Consider the following 13,627-nt stretch of genomic DNA (forward strand, 5'->3'; position numbering starts at 1 on the left):
AATAAAACATTAGGGTTGTCCTGATAATACAGTAAGTGCTAACCTATACCCTTTTCACCCTAACTTGCCCAATTTTTCATCTTTTTGCAGATTATATCATGTAGCTATTGCCCTACAACTTTTCTGTAGCACTTCTTCATGACTATTGTCATATTCAAGTGGTAATCTGCTGCTACATTGCAACATTTAAGATGGACAGATTGTAATTTTAGGACAAGTTAGAGTAAAAAGAATGTTAGCTAATATTTGGCAGACCCACAGGCACAGCAGTGATGTCTGGGTGGCTGCCAGTTTATGACACTATGCATGGGATCCGTGGGGAGGTCAGTGTTGTGGTTAAGGTTGACCTCTTCTCCGACTTCAATAAGTTTCGCCAGTCATCGTGTGGAGTTCAGTTCTTCTTTAGTAAGTTGTCTGATTAACCCCTTGATTCCATTTATGTTTTTAGTTTTTGTTTGCTACCAGCAGACAGGACTTATTCCAACTTATGGAGGATCTGTATTAGTTACTTAACCCACCACATGCCAGCTATTTATAGCCCTATGGGTCACCCCAGTGCCGGCCATATTTCGACCATTTTTTGGGGGGACTAAAATGATAGATTTTGATGTGGACACAACGTATTTCACCTTTAAAATGCTCACCAAAGCACGGAAATGGGTTTTATTGAGTCCTGCATACTCGTTTACAGGTATAGCCACACTCTCACGCTCACTATGTAGGTGAGAGAAAGCCGTTTTCTATGTAAGATATACTCAGTTATTTATGCTGGGAAGGTATAGCAATGTTCAGAATACATTTCCGATTACTTATTACTTCAACATCTCTCACAGTTTGCGTGTCTTTCTCACTGTGAATGCATTATCTTACACATACTTGAAGATAGGTACAACCTGACTTCATTATGTGCAGTCCTGGCACTTATAAGAAGGTATTTACAACTTGACTTCACTATATAGTCCTTACTCTTACAAGAAAATATTTTCAATTTACACTTATGTGAAAATATTTATAAAATGCCTTCACTATGTATAGCAATGGGTGAGGCACACAGGCAGAGTGAGGCAGAGCGAGCGTGAGGGGGGGAGCGAGTGAGTGTATGGCCTTGAAAACCTAGGGGATGATGGAGGAACAGTTACCATACATGCCTGCCAATTTTTACCCACGAATCTTGAAAAATGCAGTCACAGTGAACTTTTTAAATTTCAAACCTTTTTAAAATGGCACTGGCACTGGCCGCGAAATTGTCAGACTGTTTTAAAATGGCATTGGCACGCGGCGGGTTAAAGCTATATCTTACCTCTCCAGCTTCAGAGGTGTTCCCAAAGTTGAACAGAATTTTGTGAAGATAGCAAGAATAATCCAAAGCAAATGTAAATAGTTTCGTGGTGGTAACCATTATTCTTAGCTTTGGAATGTCATTTTTATTTTATTCATGGTATCTCCAGGTAATTTATTGTTTTTGAGAAAATTTTCAAGAAAGAGAAGTTAAATATAATCTTCATTATCTCAGTCACTGTGAGAGGTCTTTCCTAGAATCAGCTCATCTGGAGGTTGCAAGAGTAAAATAATTGACTAATGTATCATCGCATCAGTGGGTTAGCCTTGTCAGTCTAGTCCACTGCAACATCATATACAGTATCTTCTTCCTTTACATGAAAGATTATGTAGCTTATTTTGCTGGGAATGCTTTTTGGTAGCTAGTTCTTTCTTCATTTATACCTTGCTGGTATATTGATAAAACTGCTGTCAAAAAGAACTCATTTTTAGTGCATCAGAAACTATTTTCTTACATAATTTTGACCCTTCAAAATCTTCTGCAGAGATATCCTTTAATTTTTAATGATATCCAACTCAGTCCTACATCATCTTTCAATGTACTGTACTTGGGGTTTCACTCTCTTGGAATTTATTTTGGAAAGATCATATTACCTCTGTTGTAAAGTCTGCTTCCAAGTGATTAGATGTGCTGACTCCATGCCTTCTTTACCCCTGCATAGTCATTGACTTTATATGGTACAGAAGTTTTATTCCCCCCCCGTGTCAAGTACAGTACATCCTTTGCGTGTGGGGAGGCTTCCCACGTACAGCTCTTCTCAGAAAGGCGGAATCAAAGGCTTTAGTCTCGTTAACTCACCTTCTCATACTGGCTCCCTTCAACCTCTGTCTCTTCATGGCCCTGTTGCATCTTTATCTATTTTCTATCACTAGTTCAGTAGTTACTCCCCACCACTACTTCGGGCACGTTGCACCCGTCAGGCAGCAGACTCATTCCTTTTCTGGCCACCTTTCTAATGCAAGAGCTAACTGTTACTCCCTGTCCTTCATGTATGCAACAGATCATCTGTGGAACTGCCTTCTTTTTGTGTGCATTTATTACTGCCTATGGCCTTCAGTCTTTTAATTGCAGTGTCCAAGCATCATAAAATGAGTGGGTCTTGAATTTGCCTGTCATTTACTTTGTTTTTACTTTGTCTTGGAGGGAACAATCTTCCTGCTTGTAGGCTTTATTTCCTTCTTCCTTGCATTAATTAAAAAAAACACAGGGTCAGATGTCATCACCAACCTACTCCTGAAGCATTTCGGACCAAAAGGCATCCAGGCCCTCTCAAACATTAGCAGCTACTCATATGCACACTGTAGCATCCCCAGTATTTAGCAACATGGAACGGTCATCACCATACTTAAACAAAGCCCTACACTCCTGTCTTTGTTCATACCCATAACACTACTTAGCATACCATCCATAATAACTGAATGCTGTATTATCAGCAAATCCACATCCCATATCCCCCTTTCCCTCTTTCACAACATGGATTCAGAGTGCAACACTCTAAAAGCACCTTGCAGACTAGTCTTACACAACAAGCATTGGATGGCATCAGCTCTGCAATGCCCACATACCGCACACTGCTCACAGCCTTAGATATTAGTAAAGCTTTCGATTTTATCCCTCAGTGCAAACTAATCGCCAAGATACACAAAACAATTATGGAGAGCAGTAAGTGCTGGCTTGCCAATGATTATTATTGGAGACTGGCACATGTTACATTCCAGGGCATGTCATCACAAGCATGAACTTCTCCAGTGTACAATGGTTTCACAGGGTTCTGTCTGCTCATCTACACTTCTTAACCTTTACATGCATGATATTCCCACATCCCCACCACCCACAGACATTGTGTCATATGCAGATGACATCACCACAACAACAACCACACACCCCATTACAGACACAGTGTGCACATTGCAACTGCTCAACCTCAACACACTGCAAACTTTGGTTGAGGACAGCAGGCTGCAGACTGGTTCATCCATTTCCACCACCACACTCATCATTAGCAGCAAACACAGATACCGATATTCTCTCATCACAATGAACAATGTACATGTGCCACACACCCCCTCCACTAAGATCCTTGGATTGACATATGATGCCAGACTCACCTTCAAGGACCATCAAGAGGCAGTGTACCCCCAGACCCAGTTCCCTGAGGGCAAATACAGGGTCAGATGGGCAACGAAAAGAAATGCGTACCTTGCTGTATAAGTGATGTCTTATGCTTCTCCTGCATGGGCTCCCATCCTGTTTAATACCCACTACAACACCTAACAAATACAGAACACTGTGAATCACCACTGACTGCACCAGGACACGTCCTACAGCTCGTTTATACATCAAAACTAAAGTTGTCTCTCTCTGAGACTGCCTTGATATTAGGGGCACACAAATCTATTTGGCAGCCTCTTCCATTAAATATCACCCCTGTCACTACGTGACAGACACACACAACACACACAGGCAGAGAAAACAGTCACCACACAAACATTACCAAACTCTTTACAACAGTATCTCACCTCGAGACTTTGCAACATCAGCAGTAAAGAAGCATCTGCATACAGTACTCACTTCAAATGCAAGACAACACACCACCTCAGTCATAACACCATACTGCAAACCTCCCCTCCTGACATCCACCCATCAAAGGCACCCTAAATGTAGTGGAGTTAATCAAGTTCTCTTAGCTAGGCTTAGAGCTGGGCATCACTCATCCCTCCTTAGCTATAAGCTTAGATTTGGTTTGGATGAAATCACAGATGTCATGTGCCCATTGTGTAGAATAGGCCTACACAACATAAGAGACATGATGGAGAACTGCATGGCACAAGTAACCTTGTGGTTTTTATTGTATGAGAATCACAGTTCTTACATCTTTTGACCCATCAGAATCTTCTGCAGGAGTATTGAATTTTTTACAAAATCCGACTCAGTCCTGCATCATCTTTGAATATACTTGGGGTTTCTTTCTCTTGGGATTTATTTAAGAAAGATCATATTACCTGTCTTGTTAAATCTCATTCTTAGAGATTAGATGTGCTAAGCTGACTCCATGCCTTTATCCCCACAGAATTGTTGACTTTATGTAGGAGTTTTGTTTGCTTTTATTTTAAGGACAACTCTCATGTATGTGGAGGCTCCCCACATTCAACTCTTCTCAACAAGGTGGAGCAGTGCTTTTTCATCTCATTAACTCTCCTCCATACTGGCTCCCCTCAGCCTCTGTTTCTTCACCACACTGTTGCATCTTTATCTCTTAATTGCTTCTTCAGTGGTCACTGCTTCTCTGAACTGTTTGCTCCATCCCTCCACTACTACAGTGGGCATGTAGCACCCATCTGGTAGCAAACTATTATTCCTTTTCCATCCATCCCTCTAATGCTGGGGTTCCAACCTTTTTAGCACTGCGCCCCCTTTTGGTCAGAACTGTATTCATGATGCCTTCCTCCACCCCTGTGACACCTACCTGTAAACAGTGATGTTTTTATCTCTTCCGTATGGATGCTGAAGCTAGAGTGCAACACTACGTGTGACTGCTCGAAATGGTGGTTGTGAAGTTTTCCCATCAAAGTTTCTTATTCACACATATCTCTGGGAATACCCTGTATGCATCTGAATAGCTGAGCCCAATGTTGAACTTTGATTACCCCGCGTCCCCCCTAGAAATCTCAAATGTCCCCTAGGTTGGGAAACACTGGTGTAATGCAAGAGATAATCATTGCATCCTGTTCTTCATTTATGCAACACATCACCTCTGGAACTATATTCTTCTCTCTTTATTTCCTTCTGCCAATGACCTCCAGTCTTAACACAATCTGCTCTGGTATCTTGAAATGAAGTGACCTTGAATCTGTCTGTCTGTCTGTCTGTCTTGGAGCAATCATGTAGGCCCTTTAGTTCATTCTTCTTTGCATTAAAAAAGACACAACACCATTGGTGTAGGGAAACTGTGGGACCTTATGGGGCAGTTGCTTACTTGTGGCCGATGAGTCTGCTTGGTGAGACAGTCCAGGGTTTAGCAACAGCTACGAGAACAACAACTGCTGTCAGAAAAAGATGTACGTGAATACTTTCAGCCTTATTAATGGATCTGTATGTAAAATTTAAATCTGCAGTAAGGTTTGCAGTGCTTGCAAGGTTTTGACTCTGAATTTGGACTTGCTTTGAGGTTTGTATTGAATTTGGACTTGCTTTGAGGTTTGTATTGAATTTGGACTTGCTTTGAGGTTTGTATGTAATGAAAACACTGAGAAGGCTAGAAAAATGTGAAACCTGAAGTGTGGGCTATGAATGAGGTTTCTAATTCTCAGATCTCCCTGGTACAGTGTGTTGGTGAATTTGCATCTTTATTGGAATAACCAAGATGTGTCTGATAGTGGTAATACACCTTTGTTTGAATCCAAGAGGTGATCAGTAGTATTTATGTCATTAAATCCGTAACAAGTAATCTCTTACGGCATAAATGATCAGGGCTATGGTAGCTTTGTTTCAGACTCTCTAGAGCCCCCAGTGAGGTAATAAGGGATTGGCTTTTTTTTTTTTTTTTTTTTTTTTTTTTTTCCCCTAGGTGAGAATTAGAATTAAGATGATGATGATGATTTTTCTTTCCATTTATTTTATTGTTGCTGCAGCTGTGATAAGATGATGTGATTAATTGTGAGGGAGGGAACTCTCATGATGAAGGAGTAAACCAGTCAGCTCCCTTTATTCTTGTTCTGATGGAGTTGCTAGACCAGCAAAAAAATAGAACTTCAAAAAGTTTGACGTGAATAGAGAGCGACTGAGTTGTAGATTGTAAGTGATGTGGAGAGAGAGAGAGAGATTTAGGAGTAAGAGTAGTGAGAGATGGAGGGAGGAATGCCAGATATATAGCTGAGTTAGGGTGACACAAAGATGCACTGTTTGTGGCGACTCCTTCATGGATTAAAATGTTTGTTCATTGATAGATAGTTGAGACACTCCACTGCTGAGCATATGTGTTGCAAGTAGCTTGATATTTCCAGTTTCTTAACACCAGTGAGGCCAAAGACTCATAGATCTGTCATCTGTGTGATTATAGGTAAATGGAGTAGATGATTATCATTTTGGTGTAAGAAGAATCATAGAGTGTGCTGTAAGGTTTTCCTGTTGGGCCTTGTGGTTAATTATTTTACATTTGGAATATAAGATTTGTCCTGAATAATACTTTTTATTTTCTGGAGCCTTTTTCCCTACCTGGTAACTACATTAACTTTTACTTTAAATTTTTCAGCTCCAGAAATCCCTGCAGGCTATCGATGCCAAAGTATATCGGGATTTGTTGAAGAGCTGGTAGTAAATGATGATCCAGAATACCAATGGATAGACAAGATTCGAACTCCTCGTGCTAGCAATGAAGCCAGGCAGACACTCTTCTCCAAACTCACTGGTGAACTGCAGCGGCGAATTGGCCTCAAAGTTTTGGAATTGGGTGGAAATGCAGTCATAGGGTGCGTGACCAATTTTTAAAGAACATATTGGTATATTTTATGTATTTCTCTCTCTCTATACTGGTATCTATCAATCATTTTACAGTGCAACTCCAAAATTCCACAATTCAGTGTAGACAAGGATTGTGGAAAGTATTGAGAATATATTGAGTAGATGGGAAGCTGTTGAATGCTATGAAGAGTATGTATGAGGGTGCTAAGGCTACAGTGTGAGTGGATGGTGAACTGAATGAATTTTTCTCTTTGAAGGTTGGGTTGAAACAGGGATGTGTCATGTCTCCATGGTTGTTCAATTTGTACATGGATGGAGTAATAAAAGAGATACAAGGTAGGGCAGTGGATGTTGGAGTGGCCCTTGTGAAAAAGGGCAGTGTTTGGAAACTCCCTGTACTGTTGTTTGCAGATGATACTGTGTTGTTAAATGAAGACAAAGGGGAGCTGCAAGGCGTGGTGTATAAGTTTGGGAAAGTGTGTAAGAAACGGAATCTAATGGTGAATGTAGGGAAGAGTAAAGTGATGGTCTTCGAAAGAGGTGAAGTCAGTGATTGTACAGTGAGGTTGGATGGTGAAAAAATGGAAAATGCGAGTACATTTAAGTACTTGGGTAGTGTGATGAGTAAGGATGGAAGTTTGGAGGGTGAAGTGCTTGAAAGGGTACAACAAGGAAGAAAGGTTGCTGGCTCCTTGAAAGCAGTGATATGAAACTGGGAAGTGAGCATGGAAGTGAAAAACTTACTACATGACAGTATTGTGATACCATCTCTAACGTATGGAAGTGAAGCTTGGACGTTGTTGGAAGGACACAAGTCGAGTGAGAGCAGTGGAAATGAGTTATTTGAGAGGAGCCTGTGGAGTCACATGGAGAGACAGGCTGACAAATGATGATATAAAGGAGCATTGTGGTGTGGATGTGGATGTGATAGGAAGCGTTAGGAGGAACATACTGAGGTGGTTTGGCCATGTGAAGAGGATGGAGGGTGAGAGATTGACAAGGAGAGTGTATGTGAGTGAGGTTGAGGGAGAGAGAAGGAGAGGGAGGCCGAGGATGAGATGGAGGGATGGAGTGGAGAGGTATATGAGAATGGGGGGTGTGAGTTGGGAGCAAGGCACTGAAATGGTGGGGAACATGACGACGTGAAGGCTATTTGTTTGTGGCCTCCCTGTACAGGATTGAGGCGTCTGGCAATAGATAGATAGATAGGTAGTCTCAAATCGGGAACCTTTCAGCAGAGTTTTGAGCTTGGGGACTAACCAAAAGTTGCACAGGGCCATGCCTGGTGAGTAGGGAGCCTGCTGGATGTGTGGGGTGTTGTGCCTGGCCAAAAATTCCTGAATCAGTTGAGAAGAATGAGCAGGGGTGTTGTCATGATGCAACTTGCAACTTCCTGCTTTCCAAAGGTCTGCTCTCTTCTGCTGAACTGCATCATGAAGACGATGGATAATATTGAGGTAGTAATGTTTGTTGACAGTCTGACCTGGTGCTTATTCATGACACACAACACCACGGTAGAAGAAAAAACTGCCAACATGAATTTCACCGTGCTGTGGACCTGTCATGCTTTTTATGGGCCAAGGCAACCCTGCCTGCTTCCACTGAGACGACTGTGCTTTGGTTTCTGGGTCGTATCTGTATACCCAGGTCTCATCTTCAGTGATAAAAGTCTTCAGAAAGTCTGGATTGCTATTTGCACGCTACAACATGTCTTGAGCAATGATCATCTGCAGAGCTCGTTGTTCACTTGAAAGGAGCTTTGGAACGAACATAGCAGCAACTCTTTGCATGCCCAAATCATCTGCTAAATTTTTTTGTGCTGATCCGTCACTGATTTCAATTTCATTAGCAGGTTTTCTGACAGTCATTCAGTGGTTTCCCATGGCCAAATTGCAGACTTTCTTCACATTTTCAGTACTCCTGTTTTTTTTTTTTTTTTTTTTTTTTTTTTTTAATGCGAGGAAGAAGGAACCAAAGGCCATGAGCCCGCAGTAACAGTTCCCTCCAAGAGAAAAACAAAATACAATAGAGAGCCAAATTCAAGATCCGATCATTTTGAGATGCCTGGACACACTGCGTTTGAAAGACTGGAGATCATAGGCAGCAGGAAATACAGATAGAGGGAGACAGTTCCAGAGCTGACCTGTTGCATAAATGAAAGACTGGGAGTAACGGTTAACTCTTGCATTAGAGAGTTGGACAGAAAAGGGATGAGAGTTTGCTGCCAGACGGGTGCTACGCGCCCGTCGTAGAGGTGGAGGAATGCAAGCAGACAGTTCAGAGGAGCAGTGACCATTAAAGTAGCGATAGAAAAGAGATAAAGATGCAACAGTGCGGCGAAGAGACAGAGGTTGAAGGGAGTCAGTAAGAGGAAGAGAGTTAATGAAACGAAAAGCCTTTGACTCCACCCTATTGAGAAGAGCTGTATGTGGGGAGCCTCCCCACACATGAGAGTTGTACTCCACACAGGGGCGAATAAAACCCCTGTATAGAGTCAACAATTGTGCAGGGGTAAAGAAAGAGCGGAGTCGGCTTAGCACACCCAATCTCTTGGAAGCAGATTTTACAAGAGATGTAATATGATCTTTCCAAGATAAGTCCCGAGTAAATGAAACCCCAAGCATGTTCAAGGATGATGCAGGATTAAGCTGAATATTATCAAACATTAATGGATATACCTGTGGAAGATTTTGTCGGGTTGATAGGTGTAAGAACTGAGTCTTAGATGCATTAAAGACAACCATATTATTTTTACCCCAGTCAGAGATACGAGCCAAGTCAGACATTAGGTGTGCCATAGCCTCATCCCTTGTTTCTTGAAGTAACTGTTGAGAAGGGCGTTGTGGGAACCGAATGGAAAGGTGAAGGGTGGAGTCATCAGCGTATGAGTGGATAGGGTTAGATGTACAGCTTAGAAGATCATTGATGAATAAAAGGAAGAGAGTTGGTGATAGGACAGAGCCCTGAGGAGCACCACTGTTGATAGATCTAGGAGAAGAACGATGGCCGTCTACAACAGCGGCTATAGAACGACCAGAAAGGAAGCTAGCGATGAAGGCACAGATAGAAGGATAGAAAGCGTAGGAGGGCAGTTTGGAAATTAAAGATTTCTGCCAGACTCGATCGAAAGCCTTTGAGATGTCAAGTGCAGTGGCAAAGCTTTCGCCAAAGTCCCGAAAGGAGGATGACCAGAAGTCTAAAAGGTATGTGAGAAGATCGCCAGTGGAGCGTCCTTGATGGAACCCATACTGACGATCGGAAAGAAGGTTGTGATAGGAAAGATGCCTTAAAATTTTTCTATTAAGAATTGACTCGAAAACTTTTGAAATACAGGACGTTAAAGCAATTGGACGATAGTTGGAGGGTTGGGAGTGGTCACCCTTCTTTGGGACTGGCTGAATGAGAGCAAACTTCCAGCAAGAAGGAAAGGTACAAGTTGACAGACAAAGGCGAAAGAGTTTGCCTAGGCAGGGTGTAAGCACAGAAGCACAGTTCTTGAGAACAACAGGAGGGACCCCATCAGGCCCATATGCCTTGTTAGTACTGAGGCCAGTGATGGCAGAAAATACATCAACTGAAGAAATTTTAATGTCAGCCATGAGGAAGTCAGAGGGGGGAAGTGATGGAGGAATAGCACCGGAATCGTCTAAGGTGGAATTGGAGGAGAAAGTCTGTGCGAAGAGATCTGCTTTATCAGTAGAAGAAATAGCTACAGAACCATCAGAGTAGAAAAGAGGAGGGAAGGATGATGAGGTAAAGTTGTTAGAAAGATTTTTGGCAAGGTGCCAGAAGGAGCGGGAAGAATTCGAGTTGGAGAGTTGAGAGCATTTAGTATGGATGAAATTATTATTAGTAGAGCGAAGAACAGACTTAGCACGATTCCGGGCAGAAACGTAAAGATGATGTGATTCAGGGGTGGGTTGGCTCCGGTACCTTTTGTAGGCCTTCTCCTTGTTGCGGACAGCATTAGAACAAGTGTGATTAAACCAAGGCTTTCTTGCGTTAGTCAAAGGATATGAGAAAAGGAATGTATGCTTCCATGCCCGAGAGAATAACCTCCGTAATGCGCAAGGCACACTCAGATGGCTCACGGCCATGGAAGCAATAATCATTCCAGGGAAAATCAAAGAAGTACAGCCTGAGGGCCTCCCAGTCCGCAGCTCCAAAATGCCACAGACGACGTTTCCCTGGAGGGTCCACAGGCCGTACCGGAGTGATAGGACAGGTTAAGGTAATAAGGTTGTGATCGGAGGAGCCCAACGGAGAGAAAAGATTAACAGAGTAAGCAGAGGGATTAGTTGTGAGGAAGAGGTCAAGTATGTTGGAGCTCTCTCCAAGGCGGTCAGGGATACGGGTAGGGTGCTGTACAAGCTGCTCTAGGTCATTACGGATAGAAAAGATGTAGGCTTGTTCACCAGGTGGATCCGTGAAAGGAGAGGACAGCCAAAGGTGGTGGTGAACATTGAAATCTCCAAGAATGGAGATTTCAGAGAAAGGAGAAATGGTTGTTGATGACCTCCCAGGACATGGATCACTCTTGACTGACATTTGGCCATTTTTTAAGCGATTGTACCGCCCCTTTATTTGTGTTACCCCCATGGCCTCATTCACCCAAGGATCTTTCTGATAGTTTCAATTTGGGTTTCACCTAGTTTTTGGCAATATTTGATGCGGTAATGCTGTTTGACTTTTTCGGTCATCGTGACGAGTGCAGGAACGCGACAAGTGTAAGGTGCACTACCGTGAATGCAGGCTGACTGACAGCCACTGAGTCACCCGTGGTGGGCAGCATTAATCATGCATGCACATGAAGGTCCTGCACTTCACTGCACTTCGGGGAAGCAGTGGCTGAATCGGTAGAGAGGCGGCCTGCAGTCCTGATGGACCCAGGTTCGAATCCTGGCTGGGGCAGGGAACAGTTTAAGGATTTGAATCTCATAAAAGCAGACTTTCCTGATCTACCAGATGACCCACCTACATGTCATAAAAGTACCCCCTCTAATACCAATACACCAGTCCTGTATGAGACAGTCCTAGCATGTATTCAATATGGATGGTGTGTGTTAGCGCCAAAGTGATGACATGTAGTGAGGTGTATGGTATGTAGGAGGACTACTGGGCCTTGAGAGCAGGCTGTGGAGCCTATCCCCAGAGTCGGACACATTAAAAAAAAAAAAAAAAAAAAATGCCCCCATCCTCCAACTGGTTGGTGAGAAAAAAAATGAGGTTGGATATTTTTTGAACAGACCTTGTATGTTGTTATGTTATGGACACATTCAAAACATGCATATAAGGTACCAGTACAGGAAAGTTTTGAAAGTAAGATTGGGGTAACTTTTAGAGGAAGAAGATGTCCATTTTTGGTATGGAAGAGGAAACTAAAATAGTATATTCATAGTAGGGGAACAGTGAGTGATAGATTAATATGTCAGAGCAAAATGTCCTGGCAGTAGTTCTGTCATGTCCATCTGGTGTTGGGGGATTCTCAGGCAGGAACTGGGCAACAGAGATGCTGTTGCAGGTATTATATGTATTTTTACTGACTTGTTTGTAAATGAATTAAATGGTAAGGATATCTGCAGAGTAATCAGTGGAACTTGATGGTTGAAGTTTACACTTACTTTGCAGAGTATTAACTATCGTATTTAACCCTTTAGCTACGAATTACCTAACGTGTGTTTCATAGCAGATGATGACATGTGATTTCACCAAGCTTGAGACAGTACCAGGGCACCAAAATAATTTAAAAACCATCACCATGAATATTTTGACCAAGAATTCAGAACTTTGTAATTTATTCTGGTTTATAACTGACAGTTTTATTGATCATTTAGAGACATGACATTGCCAGAGGGTTAACATCTGACAGTAACAAGGTAATTTCCATGTTACAGATACCGGCAGTATTTTGACCTGGAGGGTGAGACTGGGATTGTGGTGAGAGGACTGGGGTCGGCTGTCACTTTGGTGCGCCTTCACTACGAGAGTATCCTTCCCACCTCCACACACTCCCCTTCCCCACTCAGGGAGATCAATATGCAGAGAGAGTGAGTGCAGGGAGCAGTATATAGTAGTAAGTGGGAAGAATGGATAGAAATAATGGATAGGCAATGGTTATATAATGAGGACAGATAATGGTAATATGTTGGTTGTTGTTGTTGTTGAGTAACCTCAGTCTGTATGGCTGAACAGACCCATCAACCACAGACAAACATCCTCCAGTGCAGGGCCATCCCATGTAGTGAACTGATGTTCCCTTGTGGCAGACAGCACCCCACCATAGCTAAGTTCCACATCACTCCATTATGTGCTTGTATGGTTACCACCCATTGTTGTAAATAATTTCCTGGTTTACAGGAAACTTAAGCCTGTCACTCACTGTAGAGCTGCCTGAGGTGTAAAGAATCATCATCTTCATCATCAACATCATCTAATCCTGTGTTGTCCCATGATGAGCGTAGGAGCCCGGGGCTAGACAAGTCAGCTCTGACATTTAAGATGAAAATGATCAGCCTCACTCATCCCTAAGCGGCATTACATGAGCAATAAACTCCAACCATCCCTTGGATATAAACCTACACAGGCTCAATCCGATTGGAGTGTCCTAATTACTCAGTAAACCACCAGGTGTGATAAGCTGGTTATATGGTTACCACCCAGCGTAGTAAATGGCTTCTTGGTGTACAGGAAACCATTTGGCTTGGCACTCAGCATAGAGTCACCCATAGACAGAAGGAAGAGGAAAGAATGAAGGAAAAAAAGACAGAAGAGGAAGGAAGAGAGAAAAGGGCATTCACCCGAGAGCAGCACTACATCGAGTGAGTGGAT

General features: G+C 42.6%; 1 protein-coding gene across 1 annotated transcript in view; it reads left to right on the plus strand.

Annotated features, from left to right (window-relative positions):
- The window catches only part of LOC145391352 (uncharacterized), a 210,905-nt gene that overhangs the window by 22,906 nt on the left and 174,372 nt on the right, over nt 1-13,627 (plus strand). Inside the window, exons 3-5 of the mRNA XM_080265950.1 lie at nt 262-405; nt 6,591-6,807; nt 12,694-12,846. Coding sequence (XP_080122076.1) covers nt 262-405; nt 6,591-6,807; nt 12,694-12,846 — 514 coding nt within the window. The remainder of the gene's footprint in view (nt 1-261; nt 406-6,590; nt 6,808-12,693; nt 12,847-13,627) is intronic.

Source organism: Coenobita brevimanus, chromosome 18 (assembly GCF_032717465.1).
Source record: "Coenobita brevimanus isolate Jiangsu-jjx chromosome 18, ASM3271746v2, whole genome shotgun sequence".
Taxonomy (NCBI): Eukaryota; Metazoa; Arthropoda; class Malacostraca; order Decapoda; family Coenobitidae; genus Coenobita; species Coenobita brevimanus.